The 26,588-nt window shown below is 36.5% G+C and overlaps 1 protein-coding gene across 1 annotated transcript in view; it reads left to right on the top strand.

Annotated features, from left to right (window-relative positions):
* The window catches only part of ANKRD13C (ankyrin repeat domain 13C), an 89,172-nt gene that overhangs the window by 42,208 nt on the left and 20,376 nt on the right, over positions 1–26,588 (top strand). Inside the window, exons 6-9 of the mRNA XM_018045474.1 lie at positions 4,348–4,414; positions 10,006–10,150; positions 17,676–17,807; positions 21,002–21,163. Of these exons, the coding sequence (XP_017900963.1) occupies positions 4,348–4,414; positions 10,006–10,150; positions 17,676–17,807; positions 21,002–21,163 (506 nt within the window). The remainder of the gene's footprint in view (positions 1–4,347; positions 4,415–10,005; positions 10,151–17,675; positions 17,808–21,001; positions 21,164–26,588) is intronic.

Here is a 26,588-nt window from a genome sequence, read left to right as displayed (position 1 = left end):
TTGGTATAGTGTGCTTATGTGTTTTTTAAAAGCATCTGAATTAATCTTTATGATGTAAACATTTGAATGCTTATTATCACCAAAATAATCATAAAGATAAATCATAAAATAATCATAATAATAAATCAGATATTGACAGAGACTACTCTAGAGATGACTATTAATGTTTCATATGAATATTTTCAAACTCTCTTCGATGCTTATGAACATGTGTTTGTACACACAAATATGTTTATATGTGTATATATAGCCTCAGCATTAGTTTTTTAAATGAAATCATACAATTATTATGCATTTTGTCATTTTTACTTAATCTATCATAAATATCTTACATTCTAGTTCATGAAGTACCTCCTTTTTAAAAAAAAAAGCAGCATAATACTTTATGAGATGGGTGATTAAGATATTTCTGATTTGTTTAATCTCTAAATAAAAAATTTTAATCCCTAAATGTAATCAGTTACAACTTTAGATCTTCAGGCTAGTTTTGGCTCCATCAAAAATCACACATGTGGGAGTTCCCTGGTGGTCTAGTGGTTAGGATTCTGGGCTTTCCTTCCTATTGTAGGTGTTGTTGTTGTTTAGTCACTAAGTCCCATCTGACTCTTTTTGTGATCTCGTGGACTATAGTCCACTAGGATCCTCTGTCCATGGAATTCTCCAGGCAAGAATACTGGAGTGGGTTGCCATTTCCTTTCCCAGGGGATCTTCCTGACCTAGAGGTTGAACTCTGTCGCCAGCATTGTAAGTGGACTCTTTACCACTGACTCTGGCCCAGGTTCAATCCCTTGTGGAGAACTGAGATCCCACGAGTGCCGTGGTGTGGCCAAAAAAACTCACCCAAGATTTTCTTGACTCTCATAATGCTTTATGCTCTATCATTCAGAAGTCCCAGTGTCCTAGAATACCAAAAGAAAAAGAGATGAGATAGCATTGTGTAATAAAAGAGCTCCAAGTTAGATTGGCCTAAAGTATGGATGCTATTTTTTTCACTGTTAAGACCCCAGTCATTCTTGGTGATCCTTGGGTATACTGGCTCTTTAATTGACTGTTTTAGTAACTGTTAGTATTTTGAATTCTAAAATTGTCACTTTATCTTGCTGAGCAAAATATTCTGAAATATTTTAAAAGTGACATTTCAATTACATGAACAAATTGAAATGGATATAATTACTCCTGAAATTGCACATATTATCTGTAGTTGTAAACACATTGTAACTGTTGCATAATCAAGTTTATTATGTAACCACTGAGGTACTAGTTTAAAGTATTGCTTCTGGGACTTCCCTGGTGGTCCAGTGGTTAAGACTCTGAGTAGGGGGCACTGGGTTCAATCCCTGATTGGAGAACAGAGATCCCACATGCCCCATGACTTGGGCAAAATATAATAAAAATTATTTTTGAAAAAATGTATTGCTTCTCTGAGAACTTGACTTTGACGCAAGAAAGTTAGCACATCTGATTCATTGTTGATAAAGGTTTTTACTGATTTCATGTCACATTATTAGCACCTGATGTTTGGATGTCATCTGTCATTCTAAAAACTAAACTCATTGGCTAGATTTAGTTTAGATGCTTTGGATTAAAAAACATTGGATAATCTCTGATATAAGATTTGATTATCAAGCTTTTTTCTAGAGTTTAGGCATGCTTCCTCCCTTGTGAAAGCCCCTGATATAAAAAAAAAAAAAGAAAAAGACAACCCAGAAATAAGGGCAAGTTAAGAAATACTGAGATCCAGGGGTAAGTTTAGTTTAGTGGTAGTAGAGCACAAAAACTCCACTCTCTCTCCTTCAGTATTTGGCTAAAAATAGCCTCAGACTTGGTTAATAGCAAGTCTGAAGGCAGCTAAATTATTCCAGGGTGAGTTTTTAGGTATAGAAAAGCCTTAAAATGGAATCAGAAGTACTGGCTCCTGTTTGCAATGGAAAATCACATATTTTTCCTGAGCTTGGGTTTTTTCATTTTAAAAGTGGGAGTAAGAATAAACACCCCACCTATTTTCAAGTCTTTGTTTTGGTGTAGATGAAATGAAATCATGTTTTTGAAGGAAGCACTTTAGATGCTGTAAAGTGTTAAATAATTTATAGTATTATAATCACTACAAACTTAACATTATGTGTATGGCATGTTTCAACAGAAAAACTAATAGTTTTTTTCTTTATCTCATAATGTACAAAATATCTGTCCTGTTTTTAGGACTTTTTTTTTTTTGCATATTAGAGATGGAAAACATCAGGCCTAGACTCTTCTTAAAATCAGGAAATAAGTGATAGCAAAGCTAGAATGAAAACTTAGAGATTGTTCATTTTTCAGTTCAGTAGATTATACTGTCTTTGGAGTACTCTGTTAGACTCTTAGATAAAGTTGAAATAACTTAAGATATAGAGAGCCTGATTGTTCAGTTTACATGGGGGAAGAAAAAGTCATCACAAAATTGGGAAAATGCAAATTGCTCTGGTTTTGGAATACATTAAAATCTTTTTTTTTCCTCTATGATATACCTTCTTTTTTTTTTTTAACTTTTGCTTTTCAATCTTCAGATTCTTTTTTTCTCTACATTCCCCCTTTCTTCCTTTTCTGATAAGTGGGTATTGGTGTGTGATTCTGAATTTTGCTTTAATAAATTTAAATTAAGTTAGAGTGCTGGCTTATTGTAATCATCTTTTTCTTACTATATCAAATATTTAAGAACAGAAAAGTAGATCTCAATTAATAAGTAAGAAAGAGGAGCTTGATCATTTATATAGGTTTATGCCATTATTGGAGAAGACAATGGCACCCCACTCCAGTAATCTTGCTTGGAAAATCCCATGGGTAGAGGAGCCTGGTGGGCTGCAGTCCATGGGGTCACTAAGAGTCGGACACGACTGAGCGACTTCTCTTTCAATTTTCACTTTCATGCATTGGAGAAGGGAGTGGCAACCCACTCCAGTGTTGTTGCCTGGAGAATCCCAGGGACTGGGGAGCCTGGTGGGCTGCCGTCTGTGGGGTCACACAGAGTCGGACACGACTGAAGCGACTTAGCAGCAGTAGCAGCAGCATGCCATTATTAGAGAAGGAAATGGCAACCCACTCTAGTATTCCTACCTGGAGAATCCCATGGACTGAGAAGCCTGGCAGGCTACAGTCCATGGGGTCATAGAGTTGGACGAGACTGAGAGAAGCACGCACACGCATATGCCGTTATTACTCTTCTTAACTTCTGTTGTTTCATATAGGGAAGAATTTGATTGGAAAATGATTTCTTATGTTCTTTGACCAGGGTAACTTTTAGCTGATACTCCCTCTGGGCTGTAAACTTCTCTTATTTTCATAAAATAAAAAGTCTAGAAAACTGTCTTTAATGATGTAATCATTTTAGTTTGAATAACCTCTAAAGAATTAAAAAACTTTTAATGTTAATTAGAAAATATTTAAAAATTTAGAAAACTTTTGAAAAAGTTAACTAAAAACCTAGCCTTTAGTTTTCTCTAGGGTCTGTCTTTGTAACCAGGTTGATTTTTATCACCCATTTTTAAAACACTTGAGTTTTATAAAATATACGTGTAATACATCTTACACAGATAAACACACACACATACATACACCTGTACATGGGATGAGATCTTTAATTTCAAGAATTTTGAGTTTCACATTCTTTTCTTTTTTTGGTATATGGTAGTTTAATTATTTAGCCTGTTATGTAGATTTATTTATCTATAGAATAACTCATCTTTCCTTAAAATATAGCAGATAATAATAAAAAACTATAAGAATATAGCTTATGATATGAATGTGAGCAACACTGAAATGTAGAAATGTGTGAGTCAATAGTATGATTGTATTTTAAGAATTTTAAAACTAATGTACATTGAGCTTATAGAGTAATCAATATATTTAGGATTCAAACTCAAATTCAACTAGCTCTAAAAGTGTATTTTTCTATTATACATATTACTTTTCTGGTATTTTATGCAGTTATATATAAAGAATTAGATGGGATCCAGGTTTATCTGGTTACCCGTTCAGGAGGGTTTAGTTACCAAAAGGCCTTGTTTTCTCACTAATAGTAGCGTCTTGCAATATCCGCTGAGAATGGCAGTGCATCAGTTCTGCTTCTCTTATTTGTATTTGGTGGTGGGTGGTGGTGATGGTAATTACAACTAAATAGCAGATATTTGAGGTTGCTCAAAATTGCTTTGTGTATTATTTTTCAGTGAAAAATAATTTTTAAGGAAATTTTAAAGGAAATTATGACAATTTTGATAAAATAGTAAAATGTTATAGTACTGTTCTTCTAATTAAAAAATTTATGTCCCAGAACTTTAGGTGGTTATTTTTCACCTTTTCTTTTTACAAATACAGTGCCTTTACTTTCCCGAATTCTGCCTTCTGATGCATGTAAAATATACAAGCAAGGTATCAATATCAGGTAAGGTAATTTGATTTTTCTCTGAGTAACAGATAACTGAGATTTAGAGGAAGCTTTTCTGTCTGTAGCTTATACATGGATGTAGTATTTTATAACCTAAACATGTCTTAATGTATTCACAATGTTTTTTCTCCTTTGAGGTACTAGAGATAAGAAACCAAAGGCATAAAATCTTGACTAAAACAAAGGTATTATTGTTCAGCTACAGACTATCTAGAACGCAAGTAGAATGAAGATCATGATACAATACCAAGAAGATTTAAGATGGTCATGCCCCTCTTCCTAGCTTTTTAGGGAATAAGGAACACATAAGGAGGACCCGACTCTTGTCCTTTTTTACTGCATCCCTTTTCTACTGTTCCCTCCCCTATCTACTCACCCATCCTTCTAGCCATTCATCTATCCATTCTAATGAATATTTTTTAAGGCTAATTTTAATTTTCTTCTGTTTCCTTTTTAACTGATTGATATTTGGATCTCATGAAGAATCTATTTATTTTACTCATTTCAGAATTTTATCATTATTTCTTTATCTTTATATTAATATAGGTATATTTGTAAATGATCACTTCTTTGGCACTCAGCCTTCTTTATGGTCCAATTCTCACATCCGTGCATGACTACGAGAAAAACCGTAGCTTTGAGTAGATGGACCTATGTTAATAAAGTGATATCTCTGCTTTTTAATACACTAAGTTTGCCATAGCTTTCCTCAAAGGAGCAAATGCCTTTCAATTTCATGGCTTCAGTCACCATCTGCAGTGATTTTGAAGCCCAAGAAAATAAAATCTGTCACTGCTTCCATTTTTTTCCCTTCTGTTTGCCTTGAAGTGATGGGACGACCACATGCCAGGATCTTAGTTTTTTTAATGTTGAGAATTCCTTGAATAGCAAGGAGATTAAAGCAGTCAATCCTAAAGGAAATCAGCTGGGAACATTCATTGAAAGGACTGATGCTGAAGTTGAAGCTCCAATACTTTGTACCTGATGCAAAGAGCTGAGTCATTGGAAAAGACCATCATGCTTGGAAAGATTGAAGGCAAAAGGAGAATTGGGTGGCAGAGGATGAGGTGGTTAGTTAGTATCACTGACAGAATGGACATGAATTGGAGCAAATTCTGGGAGATAGTGGAGGACAGAGGTGTCTGGTGTGCTGCAGTCCATGGTGTTGCAGAGTTGGATACAATTTAGCATTGAACAACAAATTATATAAATGATACATATTTAAGCTATTTAGAATGCTAGTGAATATGCAAACTGTTTTTTTAACTGGCCATACTGTGCGGCTTATGGGATTTTAGTTCCCCAACCAGGGATCAAACTTGGGCCCTGAGCAGTAAGAGTGCAGAGTCCTAACCACTAGACTGCCAGGAAATGTCCCCATTTTAATGTATTCATATTAGTATATTTATATATGTATATATATAATTTTATATGCCTATGTTTATAAAAATTCACAATATTAATTTGAGCATTGTCTAGAACTAGAGATGCCTTAAAAAGTTATATAAACTCTTCATTTTATAGATTAGCAAGTTCAGAAAGGTGAAGTGATTTTTTTTGAGCATATTCCAAGTTAATGGCTGAGCCAGGACCTCTCTGACTTACTGTCTTCCTATCATGTGACTTCTTATCATGTCACAAGACAGAAATTTAAAGAAAATCAACTGTTTATGAGATTAATTATTAAGTATGATGAATTATAATGAAGAGATAACCTTTAGTTAGAAGTAAGTTCTAGGGTAATTATTCTCAAGCAAAATTCTATTGGTTAAGGTAGAGTTTTCTGTATTTTTGTTTTTTAAAAATAACGTCCTCAGATATTGCTCATCATGAACGTTCTCATGCACATTAAATTCATGGTCAATACAGAAACCTTGGAAAACACAGTAAAGTATGGATGAAAAACTATGAAAGGATTTGTTAATGATGTAGATTTAATTCAGTAGCCTATTGTTAGCAATATATTATGAATTTCAAAAAATTATTCATCAGTTTAAAAAATTTTAATATAGGTACTTGCCAAGTTAGTAGATAACTTGGGAGAATAGTATTGTCTTCCATGTGCTGTGTTAAAGGTTAGTTTTAGTTCTGTTTGATTCTTAAATTTAGAAGAAAAGGAGCTTCTTTCTTTTAAAAAATTATTTCACATTTATATATACCTTTTAAAAGTAAATGACATGATGCATATTACATAATAAATATAGATGATTAAAAAAAACCCCACAAAATGGCTAAGATAGACATATGAGAATAAGGGCCTGAGAGAATAATTGTGTGAAAGAATGTAGCTTAAGGGGGGCTACTGTAATTTAGTAAGACACTGAAACCTGTGGCTTACTAGCAGGAAAGCTCTTTATTAAGGTTGAAGGAGTGATGGGTTCAAAATGCTGGTTATCAAAGTTAACTAGAGTAATGGAGAAGCTGCATTTTAGAATGTATGGTAAAGGTTTTTTGCATAGATGAAGAATTAAAAGAAAAACAAGTTTGTTAACGTTAAGTAAAAACTTTCACATTTAAAATCATGAGATAATTAGTTCTTTTAAACATCACTTCAAATTACTTTTACTTGTATCTCATGATAGCAGTGTGATTATTTAAAGTATGGGAATTCCCTGGCGGTCAAGTAGTTAGGACTCCCATGCTTTCACTACCAAGAACACAGATTCCATCTCTGGTTGGGGAACTAAAATCCTGCAAGCTGTGTGGGCAAAAAACAACACAGTATCTTCCTTGGTGTCTAGAAGAAATTAATATTTTAGTAGAAATAGTAATACGAACAACTTTATTGTTGAGAATACTAATAGATATTTTCACTGTTAATAATTTTGAGGTAATATATAACCATTGACCTACATAATCTTTGCAAACTGTCTCATTTGAGTTCTTCCTATCTCAAGGGTAGGCCCTATTTTCTTTTCACTGTTACTTGGGTAGTTATCAAGTTTTTATCTGTAAAAGGACATTTTCTATTTGAATCTTTACATTTGTGTAAAGAACTTTATGTCTTTCATGGTGAATTACATGGTAAAAATTAGAAGTATTTAGGCTCATTAAGCTGAAAGCCAAGGACTAGTTAATACATTAAAATATCACCATGATAAATTATATCATTATGAGGCATGTTTGATACAGCTTACTATGCCATCTAATATGTCTAATATCTAAGCTGTATTAGATAGTCTTTCAGTTGCAAATTATGAAAACACATATAAAATAAAAATTGACAATTGACTGATTTTAGGTGTGACTTGATTGAAGGGCTCAAGTGTCTCCAATGTCAGTCTGTCTTTGTCTCTCTGTGCATCTCTTCTCTCACCCCAACCCCTTGCAGCCCAATACTGTTCTCACCCAGGATGGGCAAGAAGGGAGTGGAGGCAAAAGACTATTCAGGCCCATGTCTTCTTTTTTCAAAGGGTATTGAGTTCCCTGGTAGCTGAAGTGTGGAGTCCAAATAGGCCACTCATAAAATGATCTGTCCCTTTTTTGAGACTTCATTAGCCCACATTAGCCCACATTAGAGGTAGGAGATAAGCCCCTTTTATTGGCATCATTTTCTCTTGTGCCACATGTACAAGCAATAACAGAATATTTTTAGTAGTACAAGCACCAATAGTGCAATAGCAGGCCACTGAAAGTGGACCAGGAGCAAGAATTCAACTATAAAGCAGCAAGTCGAGCTCACTCCTACAGGAGTTGGTGCCTTGCTATTTTTTTAGGACTTATTTGACTCTGAGGGGTATCTATATTTTACATGGCTCAGAAAAGAGCTTCTTATACACAAGTTCGGAGAAGGCAATGGCACCCCACTCCAGTACTCTTGCCTGGAAAGTCCCATGGACGGAAGAGCCTGGTAGGCTCCAGTCCATGGGGTTGCTAAGAGTAGGCACGACTGAGCGACTTCACTTTCTCTTTTCACTTTCATGCATTGGAGAAGGAAATGGCAACCCACTCCAGTATTCTTGCCTGGAGAATCCCAGAGACAGAGGAGCCTAGTGGGCTGCCATCTATGGGGTCGCACAGAGTCAGACACGACTGAAGCAACTTAGCAGCAGTAGTAGTATACACAGGTTAATCATACTTCCCTGTTCATCTCTGTTGTCCTAGTAAAATTATTAATAGTGTCACCTTTACTTTCAAAAGTTACTAGTTTGGATGTTAAATTATATGTAACCTTGGTTACTCTTTTGATGCAGCATGTGAAAATGTTCCATTTTTCAGCTTTTCCTATAAAGGGAAACTAGTAACGCCCACTCATTTGCCTTGTCTATGGTGAAAATCCTACAAAGTAATGAGTTCTTATATTGTGTTAGAAACTCAGTAGCCAGGGTGGACCTCTCACAAAGACTTCAAGAAATTTTCTTTGGAAAAAAAAAAAAAAAAAAAAGAAATTTTCTTTGGGGTGTGATCAGCATTTCTTAACAGCTGTGTGAGCCTATTTCTTAACTTAAGGACTGTGTTTTGAGCAGCCAGTCAGAGAGGTCCTGATACGATGATCTGGAGACTACAAAGCCTTGGGCAAGACTGAAGCACGTCAGGGTACTTGTAAAGTTTTCCACTCCATTATTCTCTCTAATTTCACCAAGTAGTGATTTATAGAATTTATTTGAGACCAACCCATTGGGTCGACCATGTCAGGTGTTGGTTACAATGAACACAACAAACGTACAGGTGTTTGAATACATGAATATTTGCCATAGGAAAGATCCTAAATGTTTCAGGCCATGGACATGTTAGAAAAGAAAATGTTGGGAAAGAGAATGCTAATCTGAATCTGAGAAGTCAAGCAAAAAGGCCAAGAATTTGGAGTAAATTAAAAGGTTTATTGAGTTGAAGGACGAAGCAAGGTTTAGTACTGTATGATTAAGCGTCAGCATCGATGCAGCTGACAAGGACAAGACTGTGGACAGACAGTCCTTAATCTAAGAATGTGGTCTGTCCATTGCTATACTCTTCATGTACACAGCAGACCTTTGAACAACACTGGTTTGAACTACTACTTGGGCCTTCTTATACCCAGATCATTTTTCAATAAATATATATTATAGTACTACATGATCCAAGGTTGGTTGAATCTGAGAGCGTGGAAATGTACATATGGAGGGCCAACTGTAAAGTTATATATGGAGGGGATGGGAGTCAGTGTTCCAGACCCCTGTGGTCAAGGGTCAGCTGTACTCTGCTGAGCTAGCAACTTTGTCTTAAAGGGATCAAAAAATGTTAGACGGGTTTGCTTTCCTTTTCTGCCCTTCTTCCTTGAAGTAAATTTTGTGGAGTAGCTATGGTAATGGAAATAGAATGGGGTATAGGTAGAGAGATGCATCAGCAATGGGAAAACAACCTTTCTCCTGCTGGGTTAATGAAGTTATATATTCAATAAAATGAAATATAGGTAAAATTGAATATATATTTAAATATTCTTTTGGTGTTTTTTAATGAGATATTTTAAATTTAGCACTTATTTATAAGTTTGGCTTTGAAATATATTAGCCTCTTGGTTTGAGTTTAGAAGGAACAAAGCTTGTTTCATTAATATGGAGTTTTATTGAAATTTTATTTGTCAGAATTTCTCATCTGTCCTTCTTTCACAGGCTTGACACTACTCTCATAGACTTTACTGACATGAAGTGCCAACGAGGGGATTTAAGCTTCATTTTCAATGGGGATGCGGCACCCTCTGAATCTTTTGTAGTATTAGACAATGAACAAAAAGTTTATCAGCGAATACACCATGAGGTGAGCATGTTGAGCAAATTCCTATAAATGGGTTTTTAAAAAAGTCTGTGTATGCAGCCAAGCCTCAGTGTAATTGTTTTGAAAGGCATAAGACATAATTGAGATGGTTTATTCCTAAAGTTTCCATTTTCTTACCTCTAGTTTTTAAAAAAAATTTTTTATCATCTGTTCTTTATCCTGACTAAACTATTGAGTCTGTTTGCTCATAATTCACTGATAATGTCCTGGTTAAATAAACTCTAACTTCTTGTAGTTCTCATTTATTGAACCTGTTCTGCCCCTACTTTGTTTTAGGGTTGTGAACCATCTCAGTCTCTTTAATATGAGTAACTCTTTGGGTTCTTTGTCTGGACCCTTTTACTAACTAACTCTTTTGGCTATCTTTGTTTTCTCTTTTTTTTCACTCTTAAAGTGTAAAATTATATTCCTTCTAAACACTGTATCACCATATTGGTTTTGCCTCTACAACCACCTTTGAAAAACCATGTGCACCATTATCTTGATCCATTGTTCCCTGAAAGCTCCTTTCCCTGCTATAAACCAAAGAAACAGCTTTTATAGTATCTATATATATCATTGATAGCACTACAGATGTTCTTAGATCAACATTTTGTTTAATCACTGTTGCTTTTATTTTGTTTTTATTTTTATTTTATGCAGGTACACATAGTTGATAACAGAGCAAGATTCTTAAACAGCATATTGATATGATCAAAAAGTAATTTAAGTGAATTAATTTTATATAGTTCTTTGACTTTTCCTCCTTCCCTGTCTTCTTTCTTAAACATTTATCAAGGACCTAATAAAATGTGTCTAGACACTGCTAGGTGCTATGCATGGGAGAAGGAAATGGCAACCCACTCCAGTATTCTTGCCTGGAGAATCCTGCGGACAGAGGAGCCTGGAGGGCTGCTGTCCATAGGGTTGCACAGAGGCGGACACAACTGAAGTGACTTAGCATGCATGCATGCATTGGAGAAGGAGAGGCAACCCACTTCAGTATTCTTGCCTGGAGAATCCCAGGGACACAGGAGCCTGGTGGGCTGCTGTCTCTGGGGTTGCACAGAGTTGGACACGACTGAAGCACCTTAGCAGTAGCAGCAGAAACAGGTGCTATGTATAGTGGCATTGTGTTAATAGTAGACAGTTTGTCCCTTGGTGTCTACCGGGGAATGATTCTAGGAGCCCTGAGGTTACCAAAATCCACAGACGCACAAGTAAATAGTTGTAAACACTATGTAAATGACTTGTAAATTGTTGACTGGACTATGTGGCAAGTTTAAATTTTGGTTTTTGGAACTTTCTGGAATCTTTTCCCCAAATATTTTTCATCCTTGGTTGGTTATATCTGTAGATGTGGAACCTGCAAATATGGAGGGCCAACTGTCTATCAATTACTATCATATATGAATGCAGAGTTGCAAAGGATAGCAAGGAGAGAGAAGAACACCTTTCTAAGTGATCAATGTAAAGAAATAGAGAAAAACAATAGAATGGGAAAGACTAGAGATTTCTTTAAGAAAATGAGAGATACTAAGGGAACATTTTATGCAAAGATGTGCATAATAAAGAACAGAAATGGTATGGACCTAACAGAAGCAGAAGATATTAAGAAGAGGTGGCAAGAATACATAGAAGAACTGTACAAAAAAGATCTTAATGACCAGGTAAAATCCACAGTGGTGTGATCACTCACCTAGAGCTAGACATCCTGGAGTGTGAAGTCGAGTGGGTATTAAGATGCATCACTACGATCAGAACTAGTGGAGGTGATGGAATTCCAGTTGAGCTGTTTCAAATCCTAAAAGATGATGCTGTCAAAGTGCTGCACTCAGCATGCCAGCAAATCTGGAAAATTCACCAGTGGTCACAGGACTGGAAAAGGTCAGTTTCATTCCAATCCCAAAGAATATGTCAAGGCTGTATATTGTCACCCTGCTTATTTAACTTATATGCAGAGTACATCATGCACGTTGCTAGGCTGGATGAAGCACAAGCTGGAATCAAGATTGCCAGGAGAAATATCAATAACCTCAGATATGCAGATAACCACCCTTATGACAGAAAGCAAAGAGGAACTAAAGAGCCTCTTGATGGAAGAGGAGAGTGAAAAGGCTGGCTTAAAACTCAGCATTCAGAAAACTAAGATCATGGCATCCAGTTCCATCATGTCATGGCAAATAGATGGGGAAACAATGGAAACAATGACTTTATTTTCTTGGTCTCAAAATCACTGCAGATGGTGATTGCAGCCATGAAATTAAAAGATGCTTGCTGATTGGAAGAAAAGCTGTGACAAACCTAGACAGCATATTAAAAAGCAGAGACATCTCTACGGACAAAGATGCGTCTAGTCAAAACTATAGTTTTTCAATAGTCATATATGGACATGAGAGTTGGACCATAAAGAAAACTGAATGTCAAAGAATTGATGCTTTTGAAAGGTGGTGTTGGAGAACACTCTCTCCGAGAGTCCCTTGGACAGCAAGGAGATCAAACCACTCAGTCCTAAAGGAAATCAATCCTGAATATTCCTTGGAAGGATTGATGCTGAAGCTGGAACTCCAATACTTTGGCTACCTGATGCGAAGAGCTGACTCATTTGAAAAGACCCTGATGCTGGGAAAGATTGAAGGCGGGAGGAGAAGGGGACAACAGAGGATGAGATGGTTGGATGTGAGTAAGCTCTGGGAGTTGGTGATGGACAGGGAAGCCTGGCATGCTGCAGTCTATGGGGTTGCAAAGAAATGGACACGACTGAGCGACTGAACTGAACTGAACTGAAATGTTTTGAATCTTCACCAGCAAACAGATTATGACTCGCTGACGGTTCAGATAATGGTTAGCATTTTTTAGCAATAAAGTATATTGATATTTTTAAATTAAGGTAAGTACCTTGCTTTTTAAGCATGATGGTATTGCACACTGCACAGACTACAGAATGGTGTACATGATGGTGGTGTCACACTGATACATTGGAGCATTTGGAAAAGGAAGTAGGGTTTGGGGTTTTAGATGATGTTCATAGTGAGTCCATTGCACTTGTTTCAACCTTCTCTTTATGTAGACTTCTCTGAAGTATTCAGTTCAGTTCAGTCAGCTTCAGTAACTCAGTTCTTAAAATTTCATTTCCTTGTAATTTGACTTTGGCCAGTAGATGTTCTTTTCCCTTGTTTCTGTCTTACTCTGTTTTGCCTCTTCCTTTTTCTCTACTTCAGTTAAGTTCAGTTCAGTCACTCAGTTGTGTCCGACTGTTTGTGACCCCATGAACTGCAGCATGCCAGGCCTCCCTGTCCATCACCAACTCCCGAAGCCTACTCAAACACATATTGAGTCAGTGATGCCACCCAACCATCTCGTCCTCTGTCGTCCCCTTCTACTCCTGCTTTCAATCTTTCCCAACATCAGGGTCTTTTCAAATGAGTCAGATCTTCACATCAGGTGGCCAAAGTATTGGAGTTGCAACTTCAACATCAGACCTTCCAATGAACACCCAGGACTGATCTCCTTTAGGATGGACTGGTTGGATCTCCTTGCAGTCCAGGGGACTCTCAAGAGTCTTCTCCAACACCACAGTTCAAAAGCATCAATTCTTCGGCACTCTGCTTTCTTTATAGTCCAACTCTCACATCCATACATGACTACTGGAAAAACCATAGCCTTGACTAGACAGACCTTTGTTGGCAAAGTGATGTCTCTGCTTTTTAATATGCTGTCTAGGTTGATCATAACTTTCCTTCCAAGGAGTAAGCATCTTTTTATTTCATGGCTACAGTCGCCATCTGCAGTGATTTTGGAGCCCCCAAAATAAAGTCTGACACTATTTCCACTGTTTCCCCATCTATTTCCCATGAAGTGATGGAACCACATGCCATGATCTCAGTTTTCTGAATGTTGAGCTTTAAGCCAACTTTTTCACTTTCCTCTTTCACTTTCGTCAAGAGGCTCTTCCTCTGCTTACTTCTTGAATATTGATAGGCCCTTGATGTTGTTCTCATTTTTACAAATTGCCAGAATATCCCCACAGCTCTCACTACCTCTTTTTAGTTGATAATTCACGAGTATTTATTTCTAACTCAAATCTTCTGAGTGAGGACCTATTTAAATGCCTATTGGGTATCATATGCATCTCTTAAGTACCTCAAAATTCAGTTTGTTGAAGACTTAACTCATTATTTTCCCTCTAGGTGCCTGTTCTCCCATTTTCTTTCTTTTAGTGATTAATATCATCTTCTGTTCTGTGAGAAAGCTTGGAGTTTTTTGGACATCTTTTCTTGTACTCTCAGGTTTCCTAATTAGAGAACATGTGTGGTTATTCTTGTCTCCCTAATGCATTATGGGTGCACGCATGCTAAATTGCTTCAGTCTTGTCCGACTCTGTGTGACCCCATGGACAGCAGCCCACCAGGCTCCTCTGTGCACAGGGTTCTCCAGGTGATAATACTGGAGTGGGTTGCCATTTCCCTCTCTAAATGCCTTATAATTATCCCTTTTTTATTGATGCTGTTATTGCCATAATTTAGATACTCACTATTTCAGCTGGACTGCCACAAATGTCTCATAAATGATCTTCCTGCCCCCCTTCTTGCCTGCTTCTAAATTATCTCACATATTGGAGATAGGTTGAACACTGAAAACAAATTCATGAAACTTGTCTTCCTTAAAGACACTTTAGAAGTTCCCTATTGCCAAGAAGAATGCAATCCAAATTCCTCCTCATGGTATGGTTCCTTCATGACGTGGCTTGTGCTGACTTTCCCATGATTGCCTACCTTGTTATCATAGCTACCCTCATGCTGAACTCTTCGCAGTTTTTTCCAGGCTATTTAGTATTTCATTCCTTTGTTCATGTTGTTTCCACTTCCAGGAATACACTTCTTACACTCTCACCCTGAGGGATACCTATTTAGTGTTGTTGCTTCCTCCTCTCCTGGGTGACCATTCTTTTCTCGATGCTCCACTAAATCTGGTACTGTAGAGCTTCTAGTGCTATTTCTCTTTTTTCTTTTAATCTATGTGGCATTCTTCTTTTTTGGGGGGCTAAGCTCCTCAAAGGTATGGGGTTCTTTTAGTTGTGTTCTCTGGTACTTAATACAGCATCAGTGCATTTTCAGCCAGAGTTTGCCAAACTCTTTTTGTAAGGGAGAGAGTCAATATTTTAGATATTTAAATGTATTTGTGGGGTCATATGGTCTCTGTCACAGCTACACATCTCTGCTGTTATTAACGTAAAAGTCACCTTGCTGCTAGACAATATATAAATGAATGAGTATGGCTGTGTTCTAATAAAATTTTAATTATAAAAACAGGTGGTGCACTGGATTTGACTGCTGTTCTTACTCTGCTGACCCTTTTTCTAGACTCTCAGAAATGTACTAAATAATTTGAATTCTTGTGTCTTAAATAACAATAGGATAGCTAACGAGGCAATAGATGAGTTAGAAAGATGATACTAAAAGAGAAGCCAGAGATTAAGGCTAGTGGTGTAAATATTAGCTGATGTATTTAGGATATATGCGTGTGCATTTTATGTCTAAAAGAATATAGAAAAGCTAGATAGTGAGCAGTAGTTCTCAAGGCAGGGAATACTTGTTCTTTTCCTCAAATATGTATATATAAGTAAGAACTGTTCATTAAATGTTAGCTGAATGAATGTAATTAATAACAGGTCATTTTCAACAATGTGGTTAGGAGATAGTCAGTGTACAGTTTATAGAAGAGTTCTGTTTCAGATGTTTTTTGCGGGCTTCCCTCATGGCTCACTGCTAAAGAATCCGGCTGCCAGTGCAAGAGAGAGACAGTTGGTCCAGGAAGATCCCACATGTCAAGAAGCAGCTAAGCCTGTGTGCCGCAGCGATTGGGCCTGCCCTCTAGAGCCTGCGTTCTGCAACTCGAGAAGCCACTGCACTGAGGACACTGCGCCACAACTAGATAGTAGCCCCCACTCGCCTAAGCTAGAGAGAAGCCCGTGCAGCTACAAAGACCCAGCACAGCCACAATAAATCCATAAGTAAAATTATAGATAAAAAGGTTTATTGGAAATGCGATGTTTGAAACTTAAGGCAAATTTCTTCATAGGTAGTGTTACATATAATGTTGTTCCCAAGCTAATACATAAAATCATAATTTATAACATATTTGCATCATGAGGATTAATAGTTCTGTACAGTCTATGCCAGCCAAAATTTTGCAGTTGTGTTCAGAGTTAGTTTGGGTTACCAGGAATACATTTTCATCTATTACAGCCTTAGCATTAATGTCAAGATTTTCCATTTCTCACTTGCAAGGGTGAAGGAAATCTGGGTGCAAGTTTGGTGGTGTAGAATAGAAAATGGGCCTCTTGGGAATCTAGAAATCAGGAAATATGGAAAATAGAGCCTCTAGTTACTGTAAACCCTATGGATGGTTCTCACTCTCCACTAAGGCTCTGGGTTCTTTTTTTTCTCCTTCTCTTTTTTGGATTCTGTGGTCCAAAGTATCAGGGAAACTCTCTTAGCCTATTAAGAGAATAGAACCTCATTTATTACCTACTCAGTTACTCTTCTGTACTTGGTCATTTAGTTACGTTTCTGTACATGAAACAAGCGCAAAGCTTTTTCTTTTAAAAAATATTTATTGATCAATTATTATATGCCAGCACAAGTTATTAGTTATTAACAGCAAGGCTACTAATTGAGTTTGGAAACCATGGCATGATATTTGTGGATTCCTTTTCTTTCTCTGATGAGTATAGAGAAGATCCTATACTCCTTTCCTTTCTTTCCTTCTCTTCCCTTCCTTCCATCCACTTAAAACTATTCGGAAAGAAAGTCTACTTTCCTTTCTTTCCTTTCTTCTCTTCCCTTCCTTCTTTCTACTTAAAACTATTGGGAAAGAAGGGCTCAAATGGTAGCAGTGGGTCTTCAGGTTAAAAAAACTAAAGTAAGATTCATCTGTATTTAAAACAAAACCTTTGTATAGGCATTTTGTCTCAGACCTGTCTACTTAATTCTTAAATCTTCTGTAATTATGTACTCTGTATTTATGTAATGAGTAATCAATCTAGTATTATTTCCATTATATATTTCTGTGATGGGGTAAACTATTATTATTTTCGTTATAAAGTACATTTTTCATGTGTCCTGTATTTTTAGATTCATAATTAGTTATAATTCTAACTTATTTAGATGAAAGTAAAAGTCGCTCAGTCATGTCTGACTCTTTGCAACCCCATGGACTATCCAGTCCATGGAATTCTCTAGGCCAAAATACTGGAGTGGGTAGCCTTTCCCTTCTACAGGGGATCGTCCCAACCCAGGGATCGAACCCGGTCTCCCACATTGCATATGGATTCTTTACCAGCTGAGCCACAAGGGAAGCCCAACTTATTTAGATATATGAAGTTTAAACTTCTGTCATTGTTTTTAGAATTGGTCCTTTTTGCTTCTTGAAATGTGTAGCATTTTAATTGTTGATATTTTCATTTGTGGCACTAATAACCTTTAAAAACTTAGTTTCTTATATCTACCTTTTGCCTCTACCTCAGGAATCAGAGATGGAAACAGAAGAAGAGGTTGACATTTTAATGAGTAGCGATATTTACTCTGCAACCTTATCAACCAAATCAATTTCTTTCACGCGTGCCCAAACTGGATGGCTTTTTCGGGAAGATAAAACAGTATGTGCAAATCGAGATTTTTACACTTTAAAAACTGTTCAGTATTTAATATTGCCAAAATAATGTGATGGAAATGCATGTAGAACAAGTAGCTTAGTTAATTGTCAAGTCATGTGTTCTTTTCTCCTTGAATCCAAATAGGGAATTATAATGGTTGGTTACAGAGTTGGAAGATCATCTTACAGAAGCCAGGAGAGAAAGCTTAGTTCATTTGAATTTTATGTTGAAAAATATTCTTGTTGTCAGTTACCTTGTTGTTAAGTAGGAAACAGTGTCTTCACATGGTTCTGTTATATTTCTAATGCTTTAAGAAGACCATAAAGAAGCTCCACTGTTAAATTCATTTCCCTGGACCTTTTTTCTACTTTTCAACTTTAAAACTATTTACTTATCCCTTATCTATTCCTGAGTATTCCATATATTTGACTAAGGCTAAATAAGCTTACATTTCTACAGTACTTGTTTAATTAAATCTCACTGGAGGTTTCTCCATTAGTAAATTGTCAATTCTTTCCATAATTCTTATTTCATCTGCTCAAAATATACTCACACGTTTTTTAGTTGGATGTATGAAGAAGCATTTTATAAAATTTTAAAGAATAAATAACATTGGGTAAGGGCCAAGATTTTATGAATTTATCTTTTATTACACACAACAGAAATATATCCTTATTAGAAAGACAAAAGTAAATTAGTCAAGTTTCTCTGAGAAACAGAATCAATAGGAGACCTATATCTATCTGTATATATGTATATATCTGTGTGTGTATATATATACACACACACATACACATATATAGACAGAAGGAGAGAAGAGTGAGAAAGAGGTTGATTTACTTTAAGGAATTAGCTTGTGTGAATGCAGGACCTGGTAAGTCTGAGATTTGTAGTACAGTCTAGCAGGCTGAAAATTCAGGAAAGAGGTGTATGGTGTTGGGCCTGAAATCTATAGATCAGGATCTCAGGCAAGGTTTCTGTGTTGCAGTCTTGAGGCAGAATTGCTTTTCCTTTGGGAGACCTTAGTCTTTGCTCTTCAGGCCTGCATTTGATTGGAAACAGCCTTCCCACCTTATGTGGGTAATCTGCTTTACTCCAAGTCTACAGATTTAACTTTCAACTAATCTGAAAATGCCATCTTGGAATTCCTCAGCAGTCCAGTAATTAGGACATGCTTTCACCACCATGGCCTGGTTCAGTCCCTTCTTGGAGAACTGAGATCCTGCAAGCTGTGTGGCGCACCCCCCCAATACCCAATGTTGGCTTCGTAGCAACATCTCAACTGGTGTTTGTTTGAACAGTTGAGCATCATAGTCTAACCAAATTGACATAAAATTAACTACCACACAGTCTTACATTTAAAGCTGAGAAATCCCCCTTGACTACAGCTTATAGTCCCAGAGTCTTTTGCAGAAGATTATCCAGCTGTATATCTTCCTGACTTTTTTTATACTTTATGTACATTGTTGTTCAGTTGCTCAGTCATGTCCAATTCATTGTACATTGATATATATCTATAATAATCAACATATCTCAATGTATATTGATTTATATCTATAATAATATTTAGTTATTGATACAAATATTTATTTTTTCAAAAAGTGTCATTGCATTGTATCTATTATTTTGCAACTCCTCCCCCCACCCACCCAATTTTTAGTATGTCTTAGAATTACTTTATTCTTCTTAGCTACTGCATTGTATTCCATAGTATGGATATATTGTAATTTATTTACTCAGTATCTTATTTTTGGATGTTTAGGTGGATACACATTTGTGTCCAGTTTTCTCCCAGTATAAATGATGTTACATTTACCATCCTTTTATATCCCTTTGCATTGTCTTTTATAGCTAGCAAGAAATGGAATGGTTGTATTATGGGAAATATACATTTAAATATTTTTATTGATATGACTTGTCTTTTGATTTATTTTTAATAAATGCTTTTTCATTATAAGATTTCAAAAATTGATCATTATCACCTGAATGTTTCCCAGCCACAGAAAAATTCTCACTTTGAGGTCTATGTTCATCAGTTTTCATCTCTAAGCCTATTTGGCAACAAGTAACATTATAGGATTTCCAGATGTGAGATCCTATATTGCAATCCATTTGTTGGCCTGAGTCTTATGTTTGTACTCTGTTCTTCTGGACAGCATTAGAAGGATCACTTCAAGAGAAGATAAAAATTGAAGCTGCTGTTCATCTAGTACTACTGCTAAGCAGCTCAAAGCTCTTGAAGAGTGTCTAGGTGATCTTCTTAAATCTTTGACAGGTAAGGAGGGAGTCAGTAATTGCTTATAGTTCCCATTTTGTAGGTAGAAACAGGTGCAAAATGCCTTCCTTTCTAATGATTGATAAGGAAGCCACAAAGCAAGGTAAAAACAGAAACTACTCTAAACATTTAGTTTTGGAATGCCAGAAAGCAGCAGCCAGGGAAGTGATTTGCATACAGGTAGAAATGGGAAGCCTGTTTTTAGTAAGTTACTGATCATGTTGTTTCAGGTAAGGTATTTCAAACTCTGACCACCTGTGGGTCTGAAAAAAATGAAGGTTGATGTTGAACGAGGACTTTTCTTGATGTCCTTTTATTCCATTTGAATTCCTCAGTCTCAATCCATAATATAAATATAAATTGTACTAGTGAGCAAGACTGCTTGGTTGTTCTCTTTTTGTTGAAAGAAGCAAGCAACTGTATCTTGGAAGTTTGGGCCTGCTAGAGAATATTGGAACAGGTAATTAATTTTAGTTGTACTAGAAGTTTTTATGTGACTTAGTTTATTTCTTTTTATTCTAGTTTTTATTTCTATCTATAAAATGGGAACATTAATTATCCCTGACCCCTCCTTATAATTCATGATATTTGATTATTATCTAAATTAAGTTTTCTGTAGCTTTGTGCTACTTAGTAGATTCTAAAGGAATACTATGTGCTGTTTAATTGGAGATTAACTACCTGCATTTTATCTGTTTAAAAATTTTCCTTTACAAATTTAAAATGTGTAATGTTATGTATTTTTTAGCTTAATAGAATGTATAAGATAATTTGATAATTTTAAGTACCAGAGGAATATTTATTTTCATCTAAATGTTACATGTTTGTGGAGAAACTATATATTTTACTTTGAAACTTAAAAAAAAAATCTAAGGTAAACTTTATTTGTTTTATTATTTTGAAATATTTGATTTCGTTTTAGGAAAGGGTAGGAAACTTTTTGGCCGACTTTTATCTGGTGAATGGACTTGTTTTAGAATCAAGAAAAAGAAGAGAACATCTCAGTGAAGAAGACATTCTTCGAAATAAGGCCATTATGGAGAGTTTGAGTAAAGGTGGAAACATAATGGAACAGAATTTTGAGGTATAATTTTACTTTTCTTAATGTATAATGTTCTAAGGGAGGGGGTAGACTTCATTCCTGGCATTCAGTGAGTTTATTTAAGTATGCTCGTAGGTTTTGTTTACCATGTATCACCTTGTATTTTTCTGTGATGGTCTGGTGATTTTTTTGTGAATCTGTTGTTTGTTTTTGAGTCTTCACTAATAAATAGATTAAAATCATTTTGTAAACATGAAACCAAAGCATGATCCCTTTGCATACATTTTTTTCTACTCCATCAACTGAAACCTGCTGCTGCTTTGAAGGCCTTACTAACAATCTGCCTACTTTATGAAGTCATTTTTAGCCAATCAGTTCAGTCAGTTCAGTTCAGTCGCTCAGTCGTGTCCGACTCTTTGCGACCCCATGAATCGCAGCACGCCAGGCCTCCCTGTCCATCACCAACTCCCGGAGTTCACTCAGACTCACGTCCATCGAGTCTGTGATACCATCCAGCCATCTCATCCTCTGTCGTCCCCTTCTCCTCCTGCCCCCAATCCCTCCCAGCATCAGAGTCTTTCCCAATGAGTCAGCTCTTCGCATGAGGTGGCCAAAGTACTGGAGCTTCAGCTTCAGCATCATTCCTTCCAAAGTACACCCAGAGCTGATCTCCTTTAGCCAATACCATCCAATAAATTTTGTATTCAGTATGTATGTATTGAAAACATGCTACCTGCAAATAATTGTGTGACAGTTAGGAAAGGGGAGGAAAATCAAGGAAATACTTAGGTACAAGACACGATAACTTGTGTCTGCAATCTTATTTCCTTAGTAAGATGAATTGAATTGGTCTTTTAACAATTTTAGATTTTAAAACTGGAAAAGAAAAGATTCCTAAAGATTAACATTTTATGACATTTTTTATAGCAGTGTTTTCAAATTGTAGAATTGGGACCTCTAGTGGATTATGAATTCAGTTTAGTGGGCTATTATGACTCCTGCTCTCTTTTTTAAGTAGAATCTAAATTCAGATAATAAAAACTAGAGCACATAGTGTGTGTGTGCGCTCAGTCGCTCAGTCATGTCCAACTCTGTGACCTTATAGACTTGTACCCCGCCAGGCTCCTCAGTCCATGGGATTCTCCAGACAAGAATACTGGAGTGGGTTGCCATATTTCCTCCTCCAAGAGATCATCCTGTCCCAGGGATCAAATCCTTGTCTCCTGCATCTCCAGATGGGTCCATATTACTTTATGAATCAGTAGTGTCAGGGGTGTGTGTATACGTTGTGTTTATGTGGATATGTGTGACTGCTGGGTTATAGTGTAAAACGTCAGTCACAGTCACGAAAAGCTTAAAGGCTACTGTGAAGAGACTTGAATTCCTTGAATGTTTAGTCTCTCCCTTGCATTGTTGTGCCAAATTACATTATCAGTTCAGTTCAGTCGCTCAGTCATGTCTGACTCTTTGCGACCCATGAACCGCAGGAAGCCAGGCCTCCCGGTCCATCACCAGCTCCCAGAGCTTACCCAGACTCATGTCCACTGAGTCGATGATGCCATCTAAGCATCTCATCCTCTACCAACCCTTCTCCTCCTGCCTTCAATCTTTCCAACATCAGGGTCCTTTCAAATGAGTCAGCTCTTCGTATCAGGTAGCCAAAGTATTGGAGTTGCAGCTTCATCAGTTCTTCCAGTGAACACCCAGGACTGATCTCATTTGGATGGACTGGTTTGATCTCCTTGCAGTCCAAGGGACTCTCAAGAGTCTTCTCCAACACCACAGTTCAAAAGCATCAATTCTTCTGTGCTCAGCCTTCTTTATAGTCCAACTCTCACATCCATACGACTATTGGAAAAACAATAACCTTGATTGCATGGACCTTTGTTGGCAAATTAATGTCTCTGCTTTTTAATATGCTGTCTAGGTTGGTCATAACTTTCTTTCCAAGGAGTAAGCATCTTTTAATTTCATGGCTGCAGTCACCATCTGCAGTTGTTTTGGAGCCCCAAAAAATATAGTCAGCCACCGTTTCCACTGTTTCCCCATCTGTTTGCCATGAAGTGTTGGGACCGGATCCCATGATCTTAGGTTTCTGAATGTTGAGCTTTAAGCCAACGTTTTCACTCTCTACTTTCACTTTCATCAAGGGGCTTTTTAGTTCTTCTTCACTTTCTGCCATAAGGGTGGTGTCATCTGAATATCTGAGGTTATTGATATTTCTCCTGGCAGTCTTGATTCCAGCTTGTACTTCCTCCAGCCCAGCATTTCTCATGATGTACTTTGCATGTAAGTTAAATAAGCAGGGTGACAGTATACAGCCTTGATGTACTCCTTTTCCTATTTGGAACCAGTCTGTTCTTCCAAGTCCAGTTCTAACTGTTGCTTCCTGACCTGCATACAAGTTTCTCAAGAGGCAGGTCAGGTGGTCTGGTATTCCCATCTCTTTCAGAATTTTCCACATTTTATTGTGATCCACACAGTCAAAGGCTTTGCCGTAGTCAATAAAGCAGTAACAGATGTTTTTTTGGAACTCTCTTGCTTTTACGATGATCCAGTTAATGTTGGCAATTTGACCTCTGGTTCCTCTGCCTTTTCTAAAACCAGCTTGGACATCAGGAAGTTCATGGTTCACATATTGCTGAAGCCTGGCTTGGAGAATTTTGAGCATTACTTTATTAATGTGTGAGATGAGTGCAATTGTGCGGTAGTTTAAGCATTCTTTGGTATTGCCTTTCTTTGGAATTGGAATGAAAACTGACCTTTTCCAGTCCTGTGGCCACTGCTGAGTTTTCCAAATTTGCTGACCTATTGAGTGCAGCACTTTCACACCATCATCTTTCAGCATTTGAAATAGCTCAACTGGAATTCTATCACCTCCACTAGCTTTGTCCGTAGTGATGCTTTCTAAGGCCCACTTGACTTCACATTCCAGGATATCTGGCTCTAGGTGAGTGATCACACCATCGTGATTATATGGGTCGTGAAGATCTTTTTTGTATAGTTCTGTGTATTCTTGCCACCTCTTCTTAATATCTTCTGCTTCTGTTAGGTCCATACCATTTCTGTCGTTTATTGAGCCCATCTTTGCATGAAATGTTCCCTTGGTATGTCTAATATTCTTGAAGAGATCTCTAGTCTTTCCTATTCTATTGTTTTCCTCTCTTTATTTGCATTCATCACTGAGGAAGGCTTTCTTATCTCTCCTTGCTATTCTTTGGAACTCTGCATTCAAACAGGTAGATCTTTCCTTTTCTCCTTTGCTTTTTACTTCTCTTCTTTTTACAGCTATTTGTAAGGCCTCCTCAGCCATTTTGCTTTTTTTGCATTTCTTTCTCTTGGGGATGGTCTTGATCCCTGTCTCCTGTACAGTGTCATGAATCTGTCCATAGTTCATCAGGCACTCTGTCTATCAGATGTAGTCCTTTAAATCTATTTCTCACTTCCACTGTATAGTCATAAGGGATTTGATTTAAGTTGTACGTGAATGGTCTTAGTGGTTTTCCCTACTTTCTTTAATTTCAGTCTGAATTTGGCAATAAGGAGTTCATGATCTGAGCCACAGTCAGCTCCGGGTCTTGTTTTTGCTGACTGTATAGAGCTTCTCCGTCTTTGGCTGCAAAGAATATAATCAGTCTGATTTTGGTGTTGACCATCTGGTGATGTCCATGTGTAGAGTCTTCTCTTGTGTTAGGGATAGACAAAGTTTGTAGAAAAGTATGCCAGGTTTCAATTAATTCATGGTGATACTGTGATGGTTTGGAAAATTATTTTAATGTTTAAGAAGTTTATATATTGAGCAGATCAGCCATTGTTTCATGAGTACAGGATGTAAAAGTACTTAAAATGTTTAAGTTAAAATGTGATCAGACCAGTTTAGTATGATCCTATTGTCTTCCTGTCAGATCCTTTTGCAGTCCTCATTTTTCTTTTGTCCTTGGGATAGAGCCTCACTAGACTTTATTTTCCAGACACCTCCTGGTATTTACTGATCTCTTGATCAGTAGGAGTTGTAGGATGTGTTATGTTCGGGTAATAGGAAATGGACTGAGAGAGGGAATGATGAGCTTAATCTTTCACAAAGCCACTACCCTTTTTCATTGTAAAATAGCCAAAAAAGGCATTTCTTTGGACCTACATTGTTATTTATTTTTTATTATAGTTCTTTTTAAAAAGATGACATTGTTTTGCTTATTGCTTATAGGTGTTTACTGCTACTTTTGTTTAATTTTGGCAGCAAACCATTTTGAGACAAGTACACAAGTTATTTTCTTTAGGGTGGAATTTGTAACAATGCAATTGAATTGTTAAAGGGGTCTTTTATTGACATTTTAATCAAGTACAGTTTTACACATTGAATTTAAAACTTAGTTTAATCCCAGATGCCTATATAATAGAACAAAATAATGTGAGTTAAATAATTAAGCTTTTGACTTCTAATTAGGAATCAAAGGAAATTGTTCCTGGGTATTGTGTGAAGTATTTTTTCATATATTATCTCATTTAGTTATTAATTGTTACAATGACCTACTGAGATTCAAGGCAGGAGGAGAAGGGAAAGACAGAGGATGGGATGGTTGGATGGCATCACCGACTCAATGGATATGAGTTTGAGTAAGCTCTGGGGGTTGGTGATGGACAGATTGGCCTGTCATGCTGCACTTCATGGGGTTGCAGAATCAGACATGACTGAGCAACTGAACTGAACTGAACTGAGATGACTATCATTATGCAATTTTATAGAAAGGAGAGTGAAGTTAAAAAAAAATAATATATCTGAAATCATAAAGCTGTAAGTAGCAATGACGGGTTTTGATTCTAGGACCGTTCCCCAGGTTCTTTGTCTTATTTTAAGTATATTGCTTCCCAGTCTGCCTTTGTTATAGTCTCTTCTTTGTGTGTATCCACATATTTACCTCATCTTTAGCAATTCTTTCAGAATATTGTGAAATTGAACCTGGAAAAGGAATAAGGGAAGTTTGCTATTGAAAAGGGTATTAAAAATTAGTATTGCGTTTTTTTTCAGTGTTGTGTCTAAAACATATTAGTAAAAAACATGTTTTTGGCTTTTGAGCATTATTGAAATTTTTGCAAGCCTAGAAAATATATATGACTATTTTTATTATGATTGTTTTCAAAAAGACATGAAAATATTGTATATAGACATATATATATATATATATATTTTTTTTTTTTTTTCATTTTTGGGTGGCATTGCATGGCTTGTGGGATCTTAGTTCCCTATACAGGATTGAACCTGCAGTGAAAACATGGTGTCATAACTACTGGGTTGCCAGGGAATTCCCGAAAATACTATATTTTAAAGCCACATTTTAATAAAATTTCATTTCTTAAAAATAAATATACTAGTCTTTTTCAGAATGAATTTATGTTCTTTATTCTAAATAATTAGCTTTTGAGTTTCTTCTCATTTTTATAGCCAAATATTTGTTTTAATTTCTATAAG

The sequence above is a fragment of the Capra hircus genome, chromosome 3 (assembly GCF_001704415.2).
Source record: "Capra hircus breed San Clemente chromosome 3, ASM170441v1, whole genome shotgun sequence".
In the NCBI taxonomy this organism is placed as follows: Eukaryota; Metazoa; Chordata; class Mammalia; order Artiodactyla; family Bovidae; genus Capra; species Capra hircus.
The sequence above is the reverse complement of the archived record's forward strand: the minus strand, read 5'-3'. Positions and strand labels throughout refer to the sequence as shown.